This window comes from Brienomyrus brachyistius, chromosome 9 (assembly GCF_023856365.1).
Source record: "Brienomyrus brachyistius isolate T26 chromosome 9, BBRACH_0.4, whole genome shotgun sequence".
NCBI classification, from domain to species: Eukaryota; Metazoa; Chordata; class Actinopteri; order Osteoglossiformes; family Mormyridae; genus Brienomyrus; species Brienomyrus brachyistius.
Window position 1 is genome coordinate 2,628,649 of NC_064541.1, and position 26,679 is coordinate 2,655,327.

At 45.4% G+C, this 26,679-nt stretch overlaps 3 protein-coding genes across 7 annotated transcripts; 2 read left to right on the forward strand and 1 right to left on the reverse strand.

Annotated features, from left to right (window-relative positions):
* The first annotated feature begins 232 nt into the window (after positions 1-232).
* Positions 233-5,261, forward strand: foxj2 (forkhead box J2). 2 transcript variants are annotated; one of them, XM_049025752.1, is made up of 10 exons: positions 233-494; positions 604-918; positions 1,069-1,143; positions 1,348-1,440; positions 2,291-2,389; positions 2,600-2,765; positions 2,854-2,958; positions 3,035-3,136; positions 3,463-3,780; positions 3,983-5,261. In XM_049025752.1, exons 2-10 carry the CDS (start codon positions 607-609, stop codon positions 4,093-4,095), a joined length of 1,383 nt encoding a protein of 460 aa, XP_048881709.1. In that variant the 5' UTR covers positions 233-494; positions 604-606; the 3' UTR covers positions 4,096-5,261. The 2 variants fall into 2 exon arrangements, with proteins under 2 accessions (XP_048881709.1, XP_048881708.1); XM_049025751.1 differs by having other exon boundaries at positions 234-494; positions 576-918.
* Positions 5,262-5,612: 351 nt separating this feature from the next.
* epn1a (epsin 1a) lies at positions 5,613-16,241 on the reverse strand. Of its 3 annotated transcripts, none has more exons than XM_049025704.1 (13): positions 16,154-16,241; positions 15,794-15,910; positions 14,355-14,490; positions 14,078-14,165; positions 13,724-13,882; positions 13,429-13,557; positions 13,139-13,259; positions 11,399-11,583; positions 10,369-10,452; positions 9,269-9,530; positions 9,018-9,179; positions 8,600-8,851; positions 5,613-6,955 (listed from the first exon to the last, which is right to left on the reverse strand). In XM_049025704.1, the coding sequence occupies exons 4-13, from the start codon at positions 14,144-14,146 to the stop codon at positions 6,468-6,470; spliced, it is 1,911 nt and encodes a 636-aa protein (XP_048881661.1). In that variant the 5' UTR covers positions 14,147-14,165; positions 14,355-14,490; positions 15,794-15,910; positions 16,154-16,241; the 3' UTR covers positions 5,613-6,467. The 3 variants fall into 3 exon arrangements, with proteins under 3 accessions (XP_048881661.1, XP_048881663.1, XP_048881662.1); XM_049025706.1 differs by adding an exon at positions 10,976-11,047 and having other exon boundaries at positions 11,375-11,583; positions 15,794-16,204; XM_049025705.1 differs by having other exon boundaries at positions 11,399-11,562; positions 15,794-16,203.
* A 3,206-nt stretch (positions 16,242-19,447) lies between these two features.
* Positions 19,448-22,453, forward strand: sbk3 (SH3 domain binding kinase family, member 3). 2 transcript variants are annotated; one of them, XM_049025774.1, is made up of 5 exons: positions 19,448-19,729; positions 19,893-19,922; positions 20,561-20,705; positions 20,788-20,990; positions 21,300-22,453. In XM_049025774.1, exons 3-5 carry the CDS (start codon positions 20,561-20,563, stop codon positions 22,107-22,109), a joined length of 1,158 nt encoding a protein of 385 aa, XP_048881731.1. In that variant the 5' UTR covers positions 19,448-19,729; positions 19,893-19,922; the 3' UTR covers positions 22,110-22,453. The 2 variants fall into 2 exon arrangements, with proteins under 2 accessions (XP_048881731.1, XP_048881730.1); XM_049025773.1 differs by lacking the exon at positions 19,893-19,922.
* Positions 22,454-26,679: the final 4,226 nt, after the last annotated feature.

The following is a 26,679-nucleotide window of genomic DNA, read 5'->3' on the forward strand; positions in this document are numbered from 1 at the left end:
TGCTTCCTTTTCTGCTGGTCATGATAAACTTTACACAGGTTTACAGTTTTAATATGAGCACAGAATAATAATAATTGTAATGCTGGGAGAAACAGTTATTAACTTTCCTGGCACTTCTGTAATGCTGTACCTTTAAGATTGCATTAGGCGAGCAGAGGGGTGAAGAAATAGGGGGCGTGTCACTGAGGGAGGGGTGGATGTGATGTCATGAGGGAGGAGCGGTGAATGATGTCAGAGGCAGGAGAAGAGGGAGGGGAAAAGGGAGAGAAGAGGAAGCAAGTTTTTGTGTTGCTTTTTTTTTCTTCTCCGAACTAAAGTTGTAGATAACCGAAAACGAGTGGGGGGGGCTCACGGAATATCCTGGGCTGTGGAGGGGAAAGAGATGAGGGAGGGGGGAGACCACAGCAAAGCTCAGAATCTCAACACGACAGCTGATGAGTGCAGTAAAAACTTTATACTGCTATAGGCCTGCAGCCTGTTGACAAGTAGGAAAGGTGAGTCACGAATCCATGTTTGCATTTTAAAGAAATGATGATGTACTCCTGTGTGTTTATGGCACATATGTGTTTCCCCAGACTGCTACCAGTGCCTTTTCCTCTGCAGACCATGACTTCAGAGTTGGACTCCAGTCTGACCAGCATTGACTGGCTGCCTACACTGGGTATGAGCAGCCTGCGCTCCGGGAAAGAGCGTGGAGACCGGGGAGGAAAGAGGGAGCGAGGGAGAGAGTCTGAACTTCCTGCACAGGTTGTGTTGTCTTCTCCACCGGGTGCGAAAGGAAAACCCCCCCACAGCTATGCCACCCTCATTTCTATGGCTATCGGAGCAGCTCCGGATAGGAAGCTCAGCCTGAATGACATATACACCTGGATCAGTGAGCAGTTCCCCTACTACAGTAGGGCTGGACGGGGCTGGAAGGTAAGCTGATATCATTATGGTGGCAATTAAGGATACACTTTTCACAAGGATAACTTCTCACTAAGTTTTTCTGTATTTATCTGTTACAATGTTATTGTCATGAGCTGTGCATTAAAAAAAAAAAAAAAAAAACTTGTTTCATTCATGCAGAACTCTATTCGTCACAATCTGTCACTTAATAAATGCTTCCGGAAAGTTCCACGGCCCCCCGGAGACCCTGGAAAGGTGACATCATCAGAATTTCCCACTTGGTATCAATAAAGGCGATCTGTCTGTGCTTAGTTTTTACTTAGGCTGTTTAACTATATTATTAGTATGTATCATATGTATATGTGTAGTATGTATGTTGTTTGAAGAAATATATTTAAAATGTTACTGTGTAAAAAAGTGGTACTTCCTACTTAAATAGTTTTTTTTCTGCTCTTCCAGGGGTCATATTGGACAATGGATGGACCCCCAGAACAAATGACATACTCTCCCTGCGGTGGAAACAAGCGCCCGTATTCTGCAGATGAAAAAACGGTGATTCATTTTTCCCAGTCATTATATCTGAGCCGAGGGTGTCAGTGTCCACTTTTGAAGGAAGTCTTAGTTCGCAGGCAGTCAGGCAGGCAGGCAGGCAAGTCTCAGCAGACGCGAAGACTGCCAGCTGTACATTATTTTACCTAAGATCCACACTGATTGTTTTTAAAGGCAACACTGAAAGAAGGTTAGTAAAAAAAATGTAGATTCCATTAAGCCATGAATCAGGCTCCAAGAGTCATTGACTTCTGGCTATTTATTTTGAGTCATTGTAAAGTGTACGGTCTTGTCCCGAGGAAATGCACATACAACTTAAGAGTCCACATATCTCAATTTATGGGTTTTTGTCTGTGTGAAATTTACATTTTTTTTTTGCAAACTGCAGCTTGCTTCTTCCGTTTCTCACTGATGAAGAGCTTCTTCCTTGCTTTATGGGTCTTCGGTCCTGCTTCTAGGAACCTGATACAAACTGCCCTAGTAGTGCACTTCACATACGCACTTAACGTTTCCCATTCCTTTTGAAGGTCATTTGATGTTATTCTCCAGTTCTTGAGAAACTGTTGAATAATTTGACAGTCATCTCAGTCATTAGGAAGTCGCTTCTGCCCTCTACCTGGCTAGTTTTTGGTCATTCTCAGTGTCTCCTGCTTCACATTGTTCTTATGTACTGTGGTCTTATAAACTTTGAGCCTGGAGGCAGCCTGCTGCTTCTTCCAGCAGACCCCGGATTAAGCCAGGATTTAACAATGCAGATTCGTAAAAAATATAGAGTGGTTTCTTAATATTTTCCAGAACTGTATATATAGAACTGCTTCCGTTGGATATTAAAGGGCCCCCTCTGCGCTCTCAGTCTTCCCACAGTGCTGTGCAAGAGGAAGGGAAAGTGAAACAGACAGGAATTACTGCACCAGCCCCTGCAGCTGAATCGTCCCGCCCCCCTGCGTGTAAGGTATAGTATAATGACATCTATCTGACCATCATAGGCAGGGGGGGCACTGGGGGTGGGGGTGTGGCAGTTCAGTATGACTTGATCACTAAGGCCACTTGTTTAGGTTTGAATATTTAGCTGTCATCTACCTTTTCTGCATATCTTCTTGTAGTATGTAATTTGTTATAATTTATGACTGACTTGAAGCAAGTCTAATTAACGTTGATGCAGAAACGCCCCCCCCCTCTGTCACCCCCTGTACTGGCCGCTTCTGTCCTGCCGCACCCCTCCACCGATGCCTCTCGTCGAGTCCCCTTTGCCAACCTCGACTTTGAAGACCTTTACAGTTCATTCCAGTCCCTCTGCAGGACAGTGAGAGAGAGAGCCGGTTCCCAACGTAAGCCACCGCTCGCCGACTTCTCTTTCATGAAGGTCTGTGTGTGCTGGTTTCATAACCTCTTTCCCCCAACCCTGACCCCTCTTAGCGGACACTGGTCTTTTCATTGGGGCATCCGGTGACCACGCCCCCCTGCATACTCCGACCCTGCAGCCACTGACACCACGCCAGTGCCCACCCGAAACCGGACATGGTAACTACGTCAGTGTTTCCCGCAGAGCTTCTGGTGTTAACGAGCTGTGTTCTGACAAACTCTTTTTGTCTTTCAGTATTACCAACTGACTGGTTTAGCACTACAGATTCCTTAAAGGAGAGCTTCCGAATTGCCAGCAGTCTGGACTGGTCTAATATTGACCTTTCATATTACCCTGGTTAGTAACATTGACCTTTCATGTTACCCCAGTTAGTAACATTGACCTTTGTATTACCCCAGTTAGAAAAAATGACCTTTTTATTATCCCCCTTTAGTAACACTGACTTTTGTATTACTCCAGTTAGTAACAATGACTTCTGTATTACCCCAGTTAGTAATTTTGTGCTTTGGTATTATGATGGTAATTCTTGTGCTAGTACTTGCTAAATTCTCGTAAATATCATTTATTTGTCAGGGACATGCTTCGAACATGGATGAAAAATGACGTTATGAACTTACGTAGGACTAAAGGTAGCTGTTGTAGTGATGGTCATTTCATTTCAGACCTGGTGGAAAGCATGCGTCAGGCAGAGGTCTGTGATTGGGCGCTGGACCCAGCCCTCTTCACGTCCCTCTGTGATTCGCTGAACCGCTTTTTCACCCAGAAAGGCCTGGTTGGCTCAGCTTCCAGCCCAAACCCAGTGCCCTCTGCGGTCCACCCCGTCCTCAGCCACCCTTCTCCTCTTGCTGCTTCTCCGTTACTGTCTGCTCCCACCAATAACTTCCATCCACTGCCTCCCAAGAGGGCCATTTCCTCACACCATGTCCCACAGAGGATGCCCATGACCCAGTCCAGCGATAACACACCTCTTGCATCCAACAGTGAGTATTTCATTGGATGTTAGCATAGCTGTTATATGTGATCTTAGCACAATCCAAATTAATGGGTTCTGTAAGCCCCAGGGTATTGAATGGTCCATTTTAAAATCCTACTATACAATCAGATACTTCAAAGCTCATAAAGGGGTGCGGTGTTGGGGTGTCGTAGGGATTTTTTATCTGGCCCTCTTGCCTCCCCTCTCAGTGCCTGTCCAGCCTCAGCCTTTGACCCCCAGAAGCCGACCTCCGTTAAGGAATCTCCATAGCAATAGCGAAGAGATCCAGGATGACTTTGACTGGGATTCGCTCATCGTTTGAGGAAAACAGGTTTTGAACATTACTAGATATCGCAAGCTGCCAGCAGGTTCACCAGTGTCAAAACACAAAACCGGGAAGAAAAGAAAAATATGAGACCAACTGTCACTACCACAAATATTACTTAGGTCCGTAGGGGCAGAGCGTTTAACTTCTTGTACACATTACTGTAACGCATTATATTGTATTAACTTTGCAGTACTAGGTTATAACCTTAACTTTCAGGATGTCTTATCTATTCAGTACATTTTTGTTAATTACTTTATTCCAATAAAACTTAGCAGCATGTCAGGTACCTAATGTCTTTATGCTTTTATTAATTACACTTTTATTAATTTACACATTTTTTTAAAGATTTTCATAGAAGAGTGCAACACTTCACAAATGGCCGTGTTTTTTATGTGAGTGGAGAGAGTAACATCGCAAATGGAGGCATGAGAGGGCCCCTTGTGGAAGCTTCAAAAGCACACTAATGATTTATTGGGGATATTCAATAAGGTCCAATTTGGAGGTTTTCATACTGCGTAAACTGATTGTTTCATTAACATAAATGTCTTGTGTTTGGTACAGTGATTAAATTTAACAGTGAAAATGATTCTGCTTAAATATAAAATCAATATTTGACATTTGATTCTCTGCAAAATAAGGGAAGTTTTTTTTTCTATAAAACTATGTAATTACTTTCAAAATATATATGAATTTAATGACGATAATTCTGTAAGTGATACTGCTCTAATACCATTGTTCTGCATTGTGTACTGTCGTGTTTCTCAGCCCAGTCCTCAGGGACCCCCAGACAGTCCACAGTCTCTGTCCCTCCCAGTTCCAAACACACCTATACTAAGTATTCGGTGTTCTTGATTGCTTGTTTGGTTCAGGTGGACTAAGAGCTGGGATGGAGAAAAAACTGGATCAGTAATACTTTTAACTAATTTTAGCTGGGTGAGAGTGCTAGTGTCCAATACAGGCCATTCTATATGCTTCTGGGCTCACTTTGATCCTGAACTTAATTAGCAGTTATGGGAAATGGATGCACCCACTGTAAGGTACAGTACACAAACTGGGGATATTAGTGAAGAACTATGAGCCTCATACTAGTAGCACAATTGGATGAATGGGCATGCACAAGAATTCAGTTCTGACAATATTAAAGAAAATATTTAAATTGCTATGTTTTTATTTTTGATTCATTTCTCCCCATTCTGCTTCTCAAATATGCATGTTCACAGTTGATGCCACACAAATTTGACCCAAGAAATATACCTTAATATAAAATAACAATCATCAAACATATAATTAAAAATAACTGTGTGGATCATCTCGGTCTCCAAATAATATTGTATTCATTGAGATAATATGAAATCAAAGCATCAGTTTCTATATCTTTAGTTTTCTGACCTGTGCATTACAGCAATCACTGGAAACGCATATGAGATAATAAAAGAGGGAAGGTAGGAAAACCACAGAACAAGAAGCTAATGCTTTGACTCAAAAAATAAAAAAGTCCGTTGAAACAAAGACTCTTTTAATATCTCATTTTAATCCCAGCATTAACAAGCACTGGAAAAAAAAGTGACCAAAAAAACCCAGAAAAATTGTACAATACATGTGTCTTCCAACTGCAACCCTCAACTGTGACAATAAGACCAAGGAAATGGAAACGGTCTGAGGACACATACAGCTCAAACAGGCTGACAGGCAGGCACACGCACGCGCACACGCACACGCACAAACACGCTCTCACCCACCCACACACACACAAATGTCCACTTTCCCCCTCACCAGTTCAGTGAATATTTGAATTACTGTCAATTCTCAAAAAAGTTCAACATTTCATCGAATTACATTTATAAATCTGATTTTTCTCCTTGTTCCCAGAATGGAAATTTGATAAAAAATAAATTACATTAAATTAAATTAAAAAGAGAACATCTACTCTGTAATTCGACCAGGTTTTGTTAGAAATGTTAACATGGCCTTTCAGTCTGACTGGTTTATGATTTCTTTTCAGTGATGGCTAAATGTGAGCAAGGGGAACTCCGAGTTTCAGTGAAATCGGCTTGCTATTGGCCGAGCTAATCTGTCCCCCAAATCCTCCCTCTGTCCAGTGCAGCAATACTAGTATATACTGATTTCACTTGATTAATTTTCCCTCCCATATCCTTCTGTATTCATTTAATAAAGAACTAGGGAAAAACATTTAAATGAAGAAAAAAACCAAATAAATACATTTCTCTGCCCCTCCCCTCCATTCTGAAAATAAATTGAAATACGAGAAATCAAACCAATTTTGTTTTCTTGTTTTAAATATAGAGTTGTACACACATTTTATTCCGACACATAAATTGTGTTAATCAGGAAAGTGGTGAATTTTCTTAGAGAAGAAAAGGATTAGTGCTTCCTCCTGTGGCTGCCCCCCCACCCACGGCTCCACTGGCTCCCATTACTCCACCGCCCCCTGTGCCCCCACCCAAAATCAATTGTGGCTGCCCTGGTACTCCTGCACCCATGAGAATGGTAGCTCCCGGTGGAGCCATGGGAGAGATTCCTCCATAGGAAATGCCCATAGGGCTGGATTGTACCACCCCCAGACCCATCTGTGGGGGTGTCATCTGAACTCCCATTGCAGGCATTGCCATCCCGGGCTGGACCATTCCCAGAGTTGGAGGGGTCCCCAACATGGGGTTGGGCGGTACAGGGCTGGTGCGGAGCTGGCTAAGGCCTAGTGAGGAGGTCTGGGGAGAGATGGACGCCATTGGGGCTGCACCAAAGGGGTTGGAGGATGGGGGAGGAGTAGGAGAAACCCCTCGGCTGGAGATGGAACTGCCCGGAGTCAAAGCCATACCCGGGACGGGAGAGGCACCTAAATAACGTAGAGGGGAAGAGAGGGAAGGAGAGAGAGAGGAGTGACTGAACAGTAGAGAGAAAATGCAAAACAAAACACTGAGGCAAAACCATCTTACAGAACACCTTCAACCGTGAGAATGAAGAGCCTTCTCACTGACACCAGCAAGTTCTGACATCAAACTGATAGAACAATTATCTGCCCGGACTCTCACTCCGGCTTCTGTATCTATATTGATCTGGCAAAAAATATCACACACGGTCACTCAGGATGACAGATGGAAGGACGACAAAAAATTGGAATCTATAGAACATTATGCTCTGCCACTATGTTGTAATAGCTGTGTTGGGGAACCTTCACAGATTTTTCCTATCCACAATATACATTTTTGAATGTACCCAGCAGATCTCACCAGTTAACCCTGGTAGCGAGGGCTTGCTTGTTGTGAAATCAATGATCTCAGATTGGTTGGTATTAGCATCCAAGCCAGCTGTGAACTTGAACGTGACAAACATCTGGTGTTGGGCTGCTGCTACAAGGGATCTAATGCTCACATCTAAACGCCAAGAGTCACTTTAACAAACAAAAATTGACCATTTTAGCTCCATTGGCCAACTGAGTTTCTTTTTTTGCACTCGTCCATCAGACTGCCAGACAGAGAACTGTGATTCATCACTCCACGACACACGTTTCCACTGCTCCAGAGCCCAGTGGTGGCATGCTTTAAATCTCTCCATCCGACACTTGGCATTGTGCTCGGTGATGTGAGCCTTGCCTGCAGCTGTTCGGAAATGGAAGGTTTTGTGCTGGGGTTAATGCCAGAGGAAGTTTGGAACTGTGCAGTTATTGAATCAGAGCATTGGTGACTTTTACGCACTATGAGCCTCAGCACTCTGCTATTTTACGTGGTCTGCCACTTCTTGGCCGAGTTCTGTTGTTCATCAATGCTTCCATTTTGCAAAAATACATTTACTGTTGGCCATGGAATATCTAGCAGGGAAAAAATGTCATGAACTAACTTATTGCTAAGGTGCCATCCTATGACAGCACTATTTTAGAATTCACTGAGCTCTTTATAATGACATTCTTTCACAAATGTTTGTAAACCTGACTGCATGGCTAGGTGCTTGATTTTATACACCTATGGAAATTCTATGACCAAGAGGTGCGTCCCAATACTTCTGTCCTTATAGTGCATGCATCAAAATCTACTAAGCGAGGCCTCCCCTTCCCAGTTACTAGACACTTTTGTGTTACCTTAAGTTCAACCACTGAAATAACACTTACCAATCACTGAAATATTACCTGACATTCTAATCAAAAGGCATTTTAATTAGTAACACTTAGTGTTATTGATAAGTTAAATCTGTGTCACTTTTCATAAAAGCTGTAGGACATAGTAGCTGTAGAACTACCATGTAGTTGCATTTGACAGTGTGAGGTCCATCCTAATTCCGATCAGTGATGATCACAGCAGTGGCTTGACTACTGAATAAAAGCTAGTGCTCAGATCTCATAAGCCATACCACCCATAATAAGAAAATGCATTTTTATACATACAAACATATGTATGAAGACTGACACTGAATACAGGAGATTTCAATGTGAAAGAGCATATATGTTCAGACAAGCAAACCTCGTGTCTGTTTTGTGTATCCTTACCCTGTGTCTGCAGAAAGGGGTTGTGGGTGGACTGGGTGGAGATGGATGGGGGGGGTCCCTGTTTGGGTTTGGGCTTGGATGACACCAGAGAGTCCAGGTCCACCAGAGCCGCGTTTGGACCGAGAAATGATTCGGGAGTTTTTCTCACTGGGAGTGAGGAGCTCAGGGACGTAAGGTCAAAGGGCACAGGTGAGCCAGTACTCCCCCCACCTTCCCCGCCCATTCCCGTGGACCCTTTCAGCTCCAGATCACCTGAAAATAGTGACGACAGAATTAACCAAACACATGCATGTGAATCATATGTACTGACTGTGATGAACACCGTAAAGATACAGAGAGTACCGTTCAACTGGCTTCACTCTGACTGACACCAGGATGCTGGCTACATCTTCCAGGACAGAAAGGAGTCCACACTTACCTGTGCCATTCGTGGTGTGTTTGGCTGAACCTCCCCAGGGGTCAGAGGACAAAGAGTCAGCAGCTACGGCACTTACGTCTGCAGCCCATGGGTCACTGGGTGCGGAGGTGGTGACTGGAGCCACACTGCTCCCCCACGGGTCAGAGCTGGCCTGAGTCACAGCTGAGAGAACCATAAAATCAAGTGGTAAATGTCACACTGAACCAACCAATCAGGGCTCGGGGCACATGACACACGACACCATCCTCTACCTGTGGAACCCCAGGGATCTGTGTTTACCCTGGAGGAATCTCCCCATGGGTCCGGCGCGGGGGCTACTGTGGTCCCGCTCCCGCCCCAGGGGTCAGCGCTGGGTGGAGAAGCTGGCGAGGACCCACCCCACGGATCTGAGGGCCCCCAAGGGCCAGGGGCAGTCTGAGTCGTGGGTGGGGGAGACGGACCGGTGGAGGCTGTTGTGGGGGGAGCTGCCGGGGTCCCCCAGGGGTCAGCAGTGCTCAGCTCCATGAGAGAGCCCTGGGAGAGGGGGGAGAGTAAGACAGAGACAGGCAGGCAGACAGACAGACGGGCAGACAGACAAACAGGCAAGGCCAATTCATACTTTTCAGCTTTCGTTACAGACAAGGGTGAGTGACTTGGGCTTAGCTGCAGACAGCTGTGGTCAGTGCACGTGTAGCCGAGATATTTGTGTCTAGCGGAAACTGTGCACATCGACCATGCATCTGCAAAATAATTGATAAGGTATTTCCAGCAGGTGGCAGCATAGACCTTCACAGATCACCACTGAAAACGAGAGCACAGAGGAAGAATAGTTGTGTTGTGTGGTGGTGTTGTAGTTATTCTGCTGAGCAGCTGTATGAGGAAGGTCAGAGGTACCTACATACACATAAACACATGTTTTCATACATTATATCGAAGTATACAGTATTTTAAAAGCAAAACTATTCCAGCATTTTGAAAATTCTCCCAACGGGGTGGGTCCTCATTAATTTTGTCATAAGGATTTCAAAATACAGCAGTATGTCCTTTTATTGTAATACAGCCCAAGCCTTGACTAATGCATGTAAAACTGTTGATAACAGTTTACCCATTTCACTACACTGCTTGGTTGTTGCTAGACATCTGCCCTCTGCTGGTCAGGTGAAATATTACGTTTTCATACACCGACAGCAACCATCCACAACTGCAGCCAAACGTGTGAACACAAGCTGCCTCACACGACCATCCACAGCCCAAAAGTGCAGGCTGAAAAGTATGAACTGGCCTACACGCAGAGAAAAACCTCTAGGGAGAAATGGAAAGCTTGGCTGTGACACACAGCAAGCATGCCCCAAGGAGAAAGAGCGCGACTCACCTCCTCCGCCTTAGGCTTCTCCCTCTTGCTCTCCTCAATGGCCATCTGGAGTCTGAGGTCGTCACCCCGGCGCAGCCGCTCCTCCTGTCAAGCACGCAGCACACAGGACTATGACATCAGAGCTCCGGGCACGACGGTACCGTTAACCAACCCACCGCCTTACGGCATCATCCAAGAAGGCGGGTTGGGCCGTCGGCCTACACGTCTCCTACCTGCGGCATGAAAGGCAAGCCACACCTGCAGCAAACCGCAGCTGATTGCCAACTTCAAGGTAAAACACAGGCACTAGTGTCAAATTTCCCCTCAATTACATTAACATGCTCTCTTGGTTTGTACTAAATCTGGTTCACACATTCCCAGACAATTAGTATTTTGACAGATTTACAAAATATGATCACGGATTTCAGTAATTTACGTAATATTTTTTTTAAATGTGCAATTTCTGAAATTTACAGCTGTCCAAACCTGATTGTCTGTGACAGGTACACACACACACATACACAGACACACCAGAGTAAAATCTGGGTGAATTCTTCTTGATTGTGATTCAGTCTTCTGGTTGGAGCAAACACAATCATGGCAGTCTCTCTAACCCCTGACCCCTGACCTTTTCGTGCATCTCCTTGCTGAGCGAGAGCGCCCACCGGAGCTCGGCATCCTCCAGCGGGGCGAGGCTACACTGGGGTTGGGATTGACAGGCGTGAGAGCAGAGCGACACTTCAGACGAGTGCCTCTTCAGCCTGGCCAGGGTCTCGGCCGACGGGGGCTTTTAAGCAAACTGCCCTCCCAGTGACACAACTGCCATGTCTGTCTACGAGAGAGCCACGGTTAAGCTCTTATCCCGTCTGATGTGCCAGCTCTACGGTTCAGGGCATGACCGTGAAGCCTGGGGGGGGGGGGGGTCCTGATACCTATGCCCTGAAAGGTTCAGTCTGAAGCCCAGCCCAGTCCCACCCCCACAAGGCTAAACCCTGGGTCATCAGTCCAGAGTTCTGCCGCCCCCTACTGGAGGCCAGGTGCACCGCTTTACCTGTTCAGCCTCCTCTTTGCTCATGGCGAGAGCCAACTGCAGTTGCAGGTCCTCCTCCCCAGAGCTCTGTGGCCAAGCCTGCTCGGGGTCAGCTCCGCCCCCCGAGCCCTGGGTATGAGAGCCCAGAGAGGAGAGCCCGCCACCTCCCCCTCCGCCGGCCAGACCTGGAGCAGAGGGAGCCGAGGCTAAATGAAGAGAATACAAACACCTGTGTAAGTGTTACACTGTGCAAATGTGTAAAACAAACAGTATGGTTCCAATAGGCTGGCTTGTTTGGTGATAGCATTCCTAGGGAGGCCAGCAGCCCACTGACCTTGGATCCCAGTTATGGATCTTTTGTTTCTCTCTCCTCTTCTGCCTTATATTATGCATAATTAATTAATAATGGGAGGGTGCATCCTACAGTGGGTTAGGAGTCTGATCCCACGACCCAAGGTTGTGGGCTCAAATCCCACATCTGGCACAGTAACCAAACCACTGTTATACCCTAAACCTTAAGTGCGCCTGGAAGGCACTCTGTGTTGGCTGACCCTGCTGCCCACCACTGACTGTTGCTTTGGACAAACACTTTTGGGCAAAATAAGTACCTCAACACCACACTGCCACCCCCCGTGCTGCCTTTGCTTCACTTGTGTATCACACACTGTAATATTTCTCTGTGTAACTGCATAATTTTAATCGATTACATAATTCATAACTGGCTACTTAAGTGCTACGATAAGCAAAGCATTTTTTTAAAAGTGCTTTCCCCTCGCAGAACGGCGACACTGCTACAGCGCACAGTTCCTAAACACTAATTCACTTCATGCTTCCTGAACATACCTGTGCGTGTAGGTGCTCTTTCCCTTCAGCTAAACCACCTGTGAAATATGCCGCCTCCACACAAGCAGTGAGCAGCCGTGATTCAACAGCAGAACACCCTCGGAATCCGCACCTATCGAGTCAGAGTCCAGCTGCTCTCTCAAAACAGCCATAACTGTGCCAAGACTCATTTTTAAAGTGACTGTGGCCATCTAGCTAGGTGATACCTAATCAGCAATAATGATACGCAAGGTGTTCACTGATCATTTCTAAAGACATCTTACATTTAATTTTAGTTTCCGTGACTAGATGTAAACATCAATGGCGTCCTCCTTGGCTGAGCTCTAATGTTACCTAGCTCAGTGGCACTAGGTGAGTTAACAGTACTGAGCCATTATTAACATTAACTATACTGTTGCTATTTGTTAGTGTTGATAGCTGATGCCAACTGACACTGCTAGCTCACCTAGCACCATTGTTACATCTAGTTACCTTGTCAGGAGCACAAACACCCCAGTGCTAACTTCCGCACAGTGATACAGTATGTGTGTGGAGTTCAGTAGACAGAAAATAGTACTGCATTAAACTGCTCACTATAAAGTCTGGGGATTATCTTGAGTAACCAGCTCATGATTTCAGGTAAGAGATATTGCTGTTGGATTTTTCAAATGTATGTTTTGGCCCTTTAATTACCATCAAGTGCCATTATATTTGAGAGAAGACTGGCATTTCTACCGCTGATATCTCCAAAACTAGACAACTCACCAAAACAATCTAGATGGATAAATAGTACTACAGTATACTGAATTTTTATTTTGTTATTCTGGGGTGAATTGCCCCTGTAAGCCTCAGTGCCTCATCATAGTATTTCCTTTGCCTGTGTGTCGGCTGTCACCTTCCCTAACCAAGAGCACGAAGGAAAGCAAATTGAGTTCCTACCACTAGTGGTCTGTGCCATCTTCTCTTTGGTCTTGAGTGCATGAATCCTCTCCTCCCGTAGCCTCTCCTCATCCTTCAGAAGGGTCACCAGCTGCTTGGCCTTCTCCCTCACGTTCACCCCCTGACAGGAACGACGCACACACATCACAGTGTGGCAACCCTTTCCCCAGAGAAGCCGGCTTGGTGGTTTAACATCGTCTTGATGATATGAATCACGGGTGGTCCCCGATGTTCCCCCAGAAGATCGAGATCCGAGAGCCCATCAGATACACGTCCATGTACCACAGTACCTGGTCCTTGCCGTCCCGGTCGATATACTGGAAGTCCTTGAGTGTCTGGACTGCGTAGATATTTTCCCGGCACTGCTGGGCTACACGCTCAGAGCCCGTTTTTATCAAGTACTCCATTAGGGTCATGGCCTGGGAGAGCACAGTAAACAAACAAGGGGCGACACGGTCAGAAGGCAGTCTACGTCACCCAACTGCCGGACGTCTGTATCGGCCACCAGCTCTTAAAAGTCAAGGATGGATCAAAAGAGGGGTGGACAGACGCCTCTGTGGCAATCCAACCCCATGGCCGCCACACCTTGTAGACGTGCCTCCAGTTCTTGCCGTGATCATTGAGGCGTTTCCACACCATGCTCATGATCTCCGAGAAGGCCACCACGTTGTAGGTCAGGTCTGCGATCTCCGACATGAGGGAGCTGGATGGGCCCCAGGGGTCATTAGATGTTGCCTCCCTAACCTGAGACAAAGGGCACAGAAAGGAAGAGGTTCAGCTGCACAAGGGCGGCAACACTGAAAGGGAACAAAACCGAATGACTGGGCTAAAATAAAAAATCTACAGTGTAATTGCAGTAAGAATTTCCTGCTTGGGATCAATGAAGTGCATCTATCCACCCACCTATCTAGCTGGAGGGGGAGGAGGAAGCAGCCTCACCTTGATCTCCGCCTCTGAGTAATTGTGAACAATGTTCTTCACTTGCCGTCGTAACGATGATGTCGACATGGCAGCCAGCTGTCTTGTTCTGCCAAGACATGTCGAAGGGGACAGCAAAAATGGATAAACGCACCACAAACACTGGCCACCGATATACGATTGAATATTACAATAAGGCGAAAGAGACTTTACAATGTGAGGATGGGCACGGCCTCGCAGAGTGATAAATACTGCCAGACGTCTGTGCCCTCTGTCCAGGCTGTGAAGCCCTCCCCACCTGTTAAAATAGATCTCTGCAGATGCTGGTTTTTTTTCCCGGGGCTCCACTCGTTTACGGAGTGCTCTGTCTCACTCTGTCCTTATCACGCCACGGCGACATTGGGTCCCAGAACCAAAAGTTTAGGCAAGTGAAACTGGAAAGGAAGAAGACACTTAGTTATGTACGATGAGGCAAGTGCCATTAGAAGGCAAAAAGACACCCCAGGGTACGTTTCAGTTCCTTTTTTTAAATTTAATTCAGCTGAGAATAAAAATGTGTGTGTCTTGTTACCGTTACATCTTGTGCAGAATATTTATAAACATGCTGGAGTAGATTTACTTAAATTATTTCACAGTGTGGAAACTTGTGGAAGAAACCGCTCACTAACATCGAGTTAAACTACCCTCCCTGTCACCAGAGAGATACATATTGTGAGGCGAGCTTGAATTCAGAAGTCTGGGCCAAAGTTCATGTATGTTATCTAATGAGTGTTCCTGTGCTGATAGGCAAGGCCCTGCTTATATATAGGAACAGTTAGATACACCCTTCCCTACTCCCTATCAGCACAACTTCACCTAACCCATCTCAGCCTAACCCAAAGTACAAAGATAAAATCCCTTCCTGTGCAGGTCCCCATCTTGGAAGTGTTTCAGTATTCCAGCAGAACACATACTTGTCCTTGATTACCAAAATCAGACACCCCAAGTCAAACTCTGTTTAAACTCTAAGAAAATGATGTAAAATAAATTTTTAAATAAATGATAAAAAATATTATCTGCCAATCAACCAACAATAAAGCAAATTTAACATCATCATGACACGGGGACGCACAGAATACAGTAGCTGTTGCTTACAGTTGAAAAAAGTTCAACAACTTCACCATGCCAGAATACAACGAAATCAAGCAATATTAAAAACAACTCCATAAGTAATGCTTATAGCAAAATGTTTCATTTCCGAGTTGGATGTAATCGCTGCAATTTGCCGCGTCTACAGAGCTCTGACTTTTGATCGATCAAACGCCCGCATACAGGCGGAAGGAGTTTATGTGGGGGGGTAATGCCCTGATAAAGTCGAAGAACAGAGGTAAATACGAGCACACATCACCTTCAATTACGCGGCAGTGTGTCCAGCTACAGCTACACCACCGTGCCGTTTGGACTTCACTCTCAGTCATACTGACATAGACAACATTAAGGGGCAAACGGCCAGACAGGCCGCCGCCGGGTTAAACACCCCACAACGCTGGCTACTCAGTCATCACGACGGGACGGACCCCCGCCCAACAAAACACGAGAGACAGCCCACACACCACAATACACCGACACCACCCCGAGTAACAACCGGGTGGGCTGCCTAGTCAGTACCAATTCGTAGTTAATGCGATTTTAGGATACGGCGTTTCGCTAGGCAGGCAAATGGGCGTAAGAACCCCTGGAAGTGAGGCGGACACTCACCGTTCAACAGTCCCGCTGTCCCTCTCGGTGACGGCGACGCCGAGAGTTTGAGACAGCTGGGCGAGGAGTTTGAGGGGAAGAATGTGGGAGTGAGTGCCGGCCGACGGCCCGATATCCCTGTGGAGATGGTGAATCAGAGCCGGTCATTTAAAGTCAACCATGTCTGCAGACGAAAACGTTACACTAGCTAAGCTAGCTAGCCTAGCGACAGGAGCAACCCCGCGCTGTAAAGCGGAATACACGACAAGGTGCCCCTCTCAGCAAACCTCCGCAAACGCTGGATATCTTAACGGCCCCCGTATCGGCAAGCGCTGCGGCCCTTATTACTGTCGTTATTATCTTTATGAAATCTATACTGACCCCTTAGTGGCTCAAATGGCTACGAGAAAATGGCGGCGATTCCGCTTCCGCTCACGACGGCGGGGAGACCGCGCCCCCCGGCGCGAGACCACTTGGTGAATATTTATGAGGCGGGCGCGGCTTTCGTCCAATCACAATGTACGGCACGGTTATATATTAAAGTCCTCCATCAGTAACAGTGCTACGTTTGATTATTTTATTATACTTCTGATTTTTACTGTATTTTGTTTCACAGTACAATTATAAGGATATTACTAACTGTGAAAAGGAACTGAAAATAGAGGCTGGACAAAAACATGAAAGTAAAGGCCTTTCTAAGTAACTAAATTACAATTTCAAATGCATCTACAGCCCACCTATATTAGATCGAATGTCAGTTAACAGTATGTGTGATATACAAAATAAGTCTGACTGCTATCATTGTGCTGTGTGAATTTCCAATGGAGACTTTTGGCTGTTAACCCAATTCTGAGGCCAAGTAATCGGTGTCTGGAGTGCTGGTTCATCGTCTCAAATGGAATTACATCATAAAGCTGATATTTACAGCTTTTTGTGATGTTGTAAGGACCACAAACTGTAGTCTCTGGAGAAATACGGTCTGATGAGTTGTCTTTTTCCTACAGCTGAACAAGTTTTAATTAGGAGAACGCCAGATGATTCCTCTGACCCACAATGTCTGCTGGTTTGGGCAGCTATCTCAGGGGAGTCATTAAGTCCCATGATTGCTTTGCGTGATCTTTTACCTGCCAAGGAATATCAGGCCATTTTATGCCACCGGGTACACCCTATTGTGCACACAATGTTCCCTCATGATTTTTTCATATTCCCAAGATGATAATGTCCTCAATACAACGCTAAACCATTCCAGAGTGGTTTATGAACACTAGGATGAAGTGAAACTCCTGCCTGGCCTCAGGACACACTATATCTAAACATAATACAACCTTGACGGGATGTTCAGGAGTGCAGAGTGTCAAGTACATTCCCACTGCCTTCCTCAATTGAAGAACTGTTGGCCTTTAATTTTCTTGAAGAATGGTCCACTATACAGTTCAGGAATTGCAAGACAGCATTACAAGAAGATCTGAGTGATACAGTGTGAAGTCTGAAGGGAAATGATTCTTATGTCACCAAATGTCATTGAAAGATGTTATGTGCTTCTGAGGTTTTGCCCACCCCTTAGGTGGCTATACCCATCCATTTTCCAAACCGCTTATCCTACTGAATCACAGGGGTCGGGGGGAGCCTATCCCGGAATCAATGGGCACGAGGCAGGGAACAACCCAGGATGGGGGGCCAGCCCATCACAGGGCACACTCACACACCATTCACTCACGCATGCACACCTACGGGCAATTTTAGCATGTTTTTGAACTGTGGGGGGAAACCGGAGCACCTGGAAGAAACCCCACGACGACATGGGGAGAACATGCAAACTCCACACACATGTGACCCAGGCGGAGACTCGAACCCGGGTCCCAGAGGTGTGAGGCAACAGTGCTAACTACTGCACCACCATGCTGCCCCTAGGTGGCTATACATCAGATCAATTTAAAATACATTGCTTCCTAAGCAGTTCTTGCGTATAAGCTCAGCATCAAATGGTAATAAATTTCCCTTTGATAATTTGAGTGGTTTGTTTTCATCTACCTCATTAAAATTAAAGAGGGCTTTAGAAGCATGCATGAAATGGCGTTCAGCTACAACATTCAAGATATAAATAGTTTACATAAATACCTTTCTGTCTTCATATGGTAATGGCATTATCACTGTGCGATGCACTGCAGTAGCTGTTAACCTCCACAAAGAGGCAACCTGCATCTACAGTTCATTTGTACTAGCATTGTGTGTTTGTTGCATGGTCTGTTCTACAGCTGAACCATACTTATTTCAGTAAATATTAGTCATATCATAGCTTTTTATGTCATTGATCTGTTTGTTTTGGGGAGAGATGCATTATAAGAGATTTCAAACATATTGGAATGATCTTGTTTGAGAAGCCCTATGCTAACCATGTACGTTTCTATTAATAATAATTATAATATGATTTTAGCTGAAAATGTATATAAAGGCATTTGTAAATTTCCCCACCCTTCCAACTCCATGGGTACAGCTATCAGAGACCACAAGCACAAATAATCTGTCAGTAAGAGAACCTACCAAACAGGCCCAAACCATTTTCAAGGGTAGTACTAAGGGGGATATCCATAAGAGCTAGCCAGAAGACATGACTTTGCTAAAGAGAGTTTTGACAGAAAGTTCAGGGGTCCCCTGGAGAACGACCATATGTCCACTGGAACCAGACGTCCATTTCAAATGTCCAAAGGAACCGTATTAATGCATGAACGCGCTGTTTAGAACAGTCTAACAGAGTGACGCACTGATTAAAGGTTCTACTGAAGTTCTGTCCAGGTCTTCCGAATTACAGCAGGGTGTGTTGGACGGGAGCATCAGAAAAACAAAAGTAGCAACTCGTCTAAGTTTCCTGTTCTGGGAGTCCATTCAGTGGTACCAGTTGTCACAACACAAATAACACGGATACAAACACCCCTGTAGAGCAGCTGTGGTAACCCGATCCCCTGTGGTGGTGATAACAGCAAGGTTTGTTACATAAGCAACGGTAGCTAAATACATAGCAATAGTAACGTGGAAATCAGTCTGTAGGGAGAGTGTGGGGGTTAGGGTGGGAGGTGTGGGGCGATGGAATGGAGCAAAGCTGGATGGGGATAGATAGTTGGCAGAAACACAGAGAGCAAGAGGACTGCAGTAATAAGCTGTTTTGTGAGGCAACATTTCAGCTGTTAGTTTTGTCACTTGGAGTGAGGAGAGGGCGCAGGGGAATTGGTAGTAGGGGGGGAGTAATGCATCAGGGAAGGAGACAGGGAGATAGGGGGAAATCTGAGACAATTCTATCAGAAGTAGTAATAGGAGGTTTGGGTTGTTAGAGAATCGCGGCTCGGTGGGTCCAAAATTCCTCCTACTAGGAGTGGGGTCGTGCTGTGGTGGATTGTAACCAGCAAGTGGCACAGTGTGACCATGGGAGTGAGTCAAAAGGGGGGAATGGAGAAGTGCCGTGCAGTGTGCGTGCATGAGAAGAGGGAGACGAGTGCAGATAAATGGGTTAATCTAGACAGATTGACTGACAAGTTGGACATTAGCAATGAAAGGTTGAGACGAGGACATTTGGGGGGGGGAGCGTTTGAGATACTTTACAGTGGCGAGACAAGCATTTTTTCAGGGAAAACCAACAGGACAGTTTGAGGGGATAGAGAGAGGGGGCAAGCAAGGGGGGGGGGGTAAATGAAGGGGGCAGGCAGCAGAGAGTATTAACATATCCAGACCAGGAAGAGAGAGGACTTTCAAGGGGGGTTATTTAGTCCTGTACCTGTACACGGAGGCTGGGGCAGTCGGAGATCGCGATAACAAAAGTCCTGAGTGGCTGAAATTCAAACACATTGATTTATTGGTGAAAAGCAAGATGATGAGATATGAAGAGAACTAAATAAGCAGCGAGGCAAGAACACAAATAAGAGGCTGAAAAGAGTGAGGTTCCAGTTTGAAAGGTCAACTTTAACAGTAAGTGAATCATTTTTCAAAACATTGTATGGATATACAGTATATGTTAGTTTAGTAAGAATACTGGTACAGAAATGTAATGAATGAATAACATAAACATTCCTATACAGTTACAGTCCTAGGGTAATATATCATTTTGAAATATTAAAATGTCTATCTGCAGGTTTGCCAGTAATCCTGAGAAGACCACAAGGTGCCAGTTCCCGAGTGCTCAGATTCTAACAAATTATCATATTCCTAGCAACTGCAGTACAGATAAAATGAAATTTCAGAATATTGATTTAAAGATTAAATTATCTGTTATTGAATTGTTCATTTTGACCCTGACTTCAACCTACAAAGCTTCAGATGTTGTGAAAACCTATATCTATCTATCTATCTATCTATCTATCTATCTATCTATCTATCTATCTATCTATCTATCTATCTATCTATCTATCTATCTATCTATCTATCTATCTATCTATCTATCTATCTATCTATCTATCTATCTCCAATCCAGCTCAGTATTTTTGTAGGTTAACAGGAAAGATATATCTCTCTGTCTAATGTAGTTTAGTAGTTTTGCATGTTTACAGGAAAGGAACACCCATTGGTCTAATTTCCACACCAAACATCCCTATCAGTAAATGTGCATCTCCTTAAAATATACTTCTAGAAAATATGACCATATTACACATAAGCTTTTTTTTCACACTGTAAGGTTCATCGTAAACTAATTCCACATTAACTGTGGCTTATGAGAGTGTTACACGGACAAATCCCCAGCATCATATTAGCAAGTGCTAACCTAAAAGAATGCTCGCGGTAAACCCCAGCTCTCCCTTCCAGATGGCTGCACAAAAGCTGGACGAGCTCTGTTATTTGACAGCACAGTCATTAACATCACTTAAGACCTCTGACCACTTCCGAGTCATCAAGCTCCTGGGTGAAGGCTCGTACGGCAAGGTCATGCTGGCGGTTCACAGGAAGAAAGGTCAGTGAAGCATGTCCCTGGAGCGCGCCTGGGGTTTGCACTGGGGCTGCCTCTTAGAACGTTCCATGGCCTTGTCTTTCAGGAACTCCCATGGCCCTGAAATTCTTTCCCCGTGAATGTACCTCCCTCCTCTCCTTCCTCCGCGAGTACAACCTCTCCCTCTCCTTCTGCTCGCATCCCTCTCTCTCACGGGCTCTGGGCATCTTCTTTTCCACTCCCTCCCACTACGTCTTTGCCCAGCAGCCCGGACTCTACGGAGACTTGTTTGATGTCATCATCCCAGAGGTACGCGTCTGCGAAATCAAGTATCAGAGAAATACATCCTTTCCCACGCAACATTAGAACAAGCACGCGAATGGCTGGCAGAGTGGTAGTAAATGCTCACAGTGGATGGACTTTGCTGTTTTAGTCAGCTACACTTCTCACTGCTCACTGTAAAAATGCAAAGCATATGCCAGCATCTCAGACTGCCAAGGTTTAAGTAAACGATCAACTATGAGATGCATATTCACCAAGTCTATCACAGCTGCATGCTGGGACCCGTAGTCAGTGTGTAAAGCATTCCTGTGTCTCCATTCCTGTATCTCCCTTCAGGTGGGTATGGAGGAGGACTGTGTGCAGAGTGTGGTATCTCAGCTAAGTGGCGCTATCTCCCACCTTCACTCCCTGGGTTTTGTCCACCGGGACATCAAGCCTGAGAACATCTTCCTGTGCGACCGAGGGGGCCGCTGGGTCAAACTGGGCGACTTTGGGCTGACCCGAGCTCGGGGAACACAGGTGCGGGCGGTGTGGTACGAGTCCCCGTACTGTGTTCCAGAGGTGGAGGTGGCGAAGCAGAGAGAGGCTTTGCCGGGAGACAAAGGCAAAGAGGAAGGAGAGGAGTCGAAGGAGGTTATGTGGATCTCTGTAGAGCCCAGTATAGACAGCTGGGCTCTGGGGATTGTAATTTATTGCATGTTGACAGGCTGCTTTCCCTGGAATGAAACTACAATGGGCGACCCGTCATATAGGAAGTATAAGGAATGGTTTGTCATGGAGATGGACAGGGAAGCTAAACATGGCTGCAACAGTCGAACTGAGAGGAAAGACACTGGTAAGCGGGGGGATGCAGAGAGGTCAAGGCAGAGAGGCAGAGGTCAGTCCCAAGGTCCAAGGCCTCCCCCTGCTCAGTTCTCTGCCTGCAGTCCGCTGGCCCTCGCTATGTTCCAGAAGCTGCTGAACCTGTACCCAGAGCAGCGATCGGAGCCGGAAGAGGTGCTCGGCTACCTGGGAATGCCTTGGCTGCTTGAGACGGAGAAACGGGAGAAGAGACAGGGTCAGGAGGCAGAGGAGGAAGCGAGGAAGATCCAAGAGGCGGGACATGTGGGGGAGAAGAAGGAGCGGGAGGGAAGAGGAGAGAGATAGAGCAGGCTGCAAAATATATAATTAACATTTCATATATAATATTATACATAAGTAAAATCAGGTAGAAAGTGACTAAGAAATATAAAAGGCAGAGAATGTTGTAAAAGACAGAAAAATACTGTAATATACAAATAGTTGAAATAATATTTTATTGTTTTATTGGTATAAAGTTTAGTTTACATGGCTGGAAATATTCCTTACAAATTTTAGTGTTATATGTAGAATAGGACTGCATGTGATGTTTGCCCTGTCATGTACTAAGAGCGATGCTGGATTAATTAAATGTTTTTTAGATACTTTCCACCATCATGATTTGTTGTACAATAAACCACAATAAGACCTTCTTTGTGTATCTTGGGTTTATTAAAAAAAATGCTGAACTTCAGGTGTCACTGTGGAGCTCCATGGTAAAATCCAGGTAATGAAAGCAAACTTTTGAAATGTCAAAGCAGAGCTGGGCAGGGCGAGCCAGAGTGTGAAAGGGTACCGTGTCCCACCCCAAGCCCCCCTGGGCTGCACCATTGTGAGGCCCATATTCACCTCTGCCGGCCAGCACTCCAGATGGCTCCGAAAATAGCCCTGGGCTTTCTATTTCCACTGGCCGGCACATCATCACCTCCGGCCTCATCCATCGCAGCCTCACACTCAGCACAACGTGGACATGCTCTCCAGTGCAAGCCAACATCAACACCTTCACTGTTCCTCACCCTGTACCCCCTCAAATCTCTGGTTACACTTTATTTTACTTTTCTGTATGGTCAGTCGAAAGTTCAGGAACCTTCTTTAGCAAACTTTTCTTTGCTTTTATAAATTGCTTAACAGAACAGGCAGATGGGGGAAGGGGGAAAAGAATGGTCAGAGAGAGTTGTGTGCATCTTTTGCGTGTGTATGGGAGACGGAGCGGAGTGGGGGTGTGGGGAGAGGGGGGCACGCGAGATGAGTTTTCTGATAAATTTGAACAGATGGGGCGATACAACCCAGTGCAGCCATAATTTTGGCAAGAAATGAGTGTGGGGCCAAACGTGTGATGGAGACCCAGACGAGCAGGCAGACCCTAGCTGCTGAGGGACTAAGATCGATGACAGAGATTTATAGTGGGAAATGACTCATCGTCTGAAAAAACCTGCACGTTTTACTCAACCTATCCTGGCTAATTATTCCCAGGACTTAAAAACTGACAGTTTAATTACCTTCGTATAAATTGAAGGGAGTGTCCTGGCATGGTTATATGTCTCAAATGGTCGCTCACTGCAAAAGCTCATGGCTGACATTTCATTGGATATGATGGTCGTGTTTGATTTGTGCGTACGTGCATGTGCGTGCATGCATTTTTGTAATTATTACATTGTGGGGACCAGATTTCCCCACAACATGATACAAACCTATAACATTTATTACCTTGTGAGGACTTTTTTTCGGTCCCTGCAAGGATAACCTCAATTTTATAATAATCTGTGGCAATAAATAAAAAATTAAAAATACCTAAAGTACTGTATTTTGTTTGGTTACTTAATGTTAAGCTTAAGACTGGGTAGGGGTTAAGGCTGTAATTGCTGGGATTAGGGTTATGCCCATAGATTTTAATTAACAGTCCCCACAAAGGTATGAATGCATGAATTGCATGCTTGTGTGTGTGTGCGTGTGTATGTGAGCGTCTGAGTGTTCGTGTGAGGGAGACGAAGAGGCCAGACCAAGCGGGAACATGCTTTGGAAACACGAACGTGCTTTCAACATACCAGCAGAGAGACAGGTTCGAATTGGACTGTGAAACGAAGGTGTTAGAGGTGCAAGGAGCACGGGGGGTCGGGCGGCGATGAGCTGCACACTTCCAATAAACAAGTCTGGATACTACCTAGTGTTTATGGTCTCTGATTCTGCCCACACCGTCTCCTCTTTCCACCTGTGCTTCTCCGTTACACCGTGGGCACATCACGTCGACTGAAGCCTAACCACGGGCACAGGACATTCCACCTCCCTCTCATCTTCTCACAGTTCCCCCAGCAGCCAATCCATCATCGAATTTAGCTGCGCTGCAACGGCCACCCTGTGCCAGAACACACTCTTGATGAGTGTGCGAGCCCTGACCGGGTCAGTGCCTGAGAGATGCGGGTTTGTCAGTATCCCTGGCACGTTTCTGTGGACACAGATACTGGTCTAATTCTCAAGATGGCCCAAGTCCTTCAGACTATTTTTACTCTTTTGGCCACCGCATGGAGATTCTAACAGCATGGGATTAAAAACATTTTTGGACCAGCGGGCCAAACCAGCTAAAATATGCAACACCAATGTACACATAAAGTACTTGCACAAATATTCAGCAATACATACAGAACAATATAACAATTAAGTGTGATAGATTGATTTAATAAAACAGTATAAGTACATGGAGAGAAAATAATTAATACAATGTAATGTGATACAATGGTACCGCCTAGTGGTAGACATAACATACTACATGATTACTACTACGATTCTTCCATTTTCAATGTCTCACTAATGTGCACCAGATTCTCCCCAAAATTCTTCCCCATCACTAAAAGGAAAATGTGGGTAATGCAGGGCGACAAATGGGAAAAATGCCTCCAGAGGCATTGTATACAAGCCAAATAAACATCCACTCTAAAAAATATTTAGGGGATGTGCAATATTGGAGTGTTTGTTACAATCAAGCCAGTCTGAAGTAAACAGCAGGCGGCCAAATATTGTCACACGATGCTGTTATGGTTCTACTGTTGTGTTTCTTAACAAAGATAAGGATCAGGGCTGGGACACAGCAAGGATGGGAAGCCAGTCCATCATATGGCACATAAATGCACATTTACCCTTGAGAGGCTGTTTACGGATACTAATTAGCTCCATTGCATTTCGGTGGACTGCAGAAGGAAAGCAGAGTGCCTGGAGGAAACCGATGTAGCAATGGAAGAACCTGGAAATTCCGCACACAGAGAAAAGAACATACTGCCACACACATGGGAGAATGTATTGCCACACACACACACAGAGAAGAAAGTACTGCCACACACACAGAGAGGAGAATGTACTGCCAAACATAGAGTCGGGTGTATTATTATATTATATAGAGTACTCAACCGGTTGGTTGAAACAAAGTCTTGGTCTAGATTTTACTTTCTGGACCTGTACTACCTACCTCTGCTGGTGGCACAGATATTATAAAGTACCAAATTCATGTAATTTGCATTCTGATGTCACTGAATGTGGAGGAGGTGGAGGACCTCAGCCCACACCTGCCAGCTTGCCACTTCATTTGGTCTCCATCTGTGTGTCTGACATTGTTTTATAGGGTTTCTTCTAGGGACTTGAATTACTAACACAAAAAAGCCCTTATTATGTGATTAGAAGCAGAACACTTAGATCTGCTAACTGGGAGTGGTTTTACTGAAACTGGGTGGATGAACGATTTTATGGAGGCTCACCCTTTTCTTCACTTAAATACCCCCTATAGGTTCCTTACATCCTACATCAGCGCTTTCAGCAGATGACCAGGAAAGGAATCTCTGTGGGGCCGCGCCACGAGGAATTTTCAAAAAAGTTTTTTCTATATGAATACCTTCTTAATTCAACCACCAAGGAAAGGCCAGTCGGTCAGCGTGTGACCCATTTATCTACTCGAAACTGTTGCTGTGACGGAAATGCTGCTGGTGGGTGCTCTCCACACAGGGTCTCCATCTATATCTAAGGAGGTGAAGCTTTAGGGTTCTGTGGTGGCCTACAAAGCTGAATAGTTGGAGGTTATATTATGTTTGGCCTGACAGAGCAATTAAGGGGGCAGTGTGTGGCTCATGGGACTAAGCCTGTGATTGGAAGGTTACCGGTTCAAGCCCAGCCCCAGCACATCTGTGGATCCTTGAACAAGGCCTTTCACCCCCAGCTCCCAGGGCAACAGGTGGCTGCCTTTTGCAGACAGCTTGCTCTCACCCACAGAGAGCAAGACAATGGAGGCATAAACAGAATTTCCCCACAGGGATCAATAAATGCATCAACTGTAATTACACTGGCTCTGTGCATAAACTCAGCATTAACATCTGATTCACATCTTTTCCCAACAGTCTTTTGTGTCATAGTGCAGTGTGGTTTGAGGTACAGTAGTCTGACATGATAATGCATTTTCAGGTTCTAGGTCTAATAAAGAGGCTGTTTTTACCAGTTTTGCACATTTTTTCGGTTCATCATTCAGTCGGGTGTAGCTCTGGGACCAGAATGGTGAAAAGCATCATTGGAACAATGTAGGCCATTGGCAACGGTGTGGGAAACCCAAACTTAAAATGCATGTAATGCAAAGCACAGTCTAATGTTCCTAGAAAAAGTTAACTGTCCATTACATAGTGGCAGCTGGAACATGTCTCACTGGAATGTAATGGGTTTTTCCTTAAATGGGAGTTTCATATAAGATTTGGATGGAAATAATCCATCTATCTTCCGCACAGAGTGGCGGCAGGTTGGATGCCTGTCCCATGAGGCATCACCGGGGACATGGGATCGGATGCGAGTCCAATACAGGACACACATAATCACACATGTTTTTGGACTGCATGGAAATAATACTTAGGCT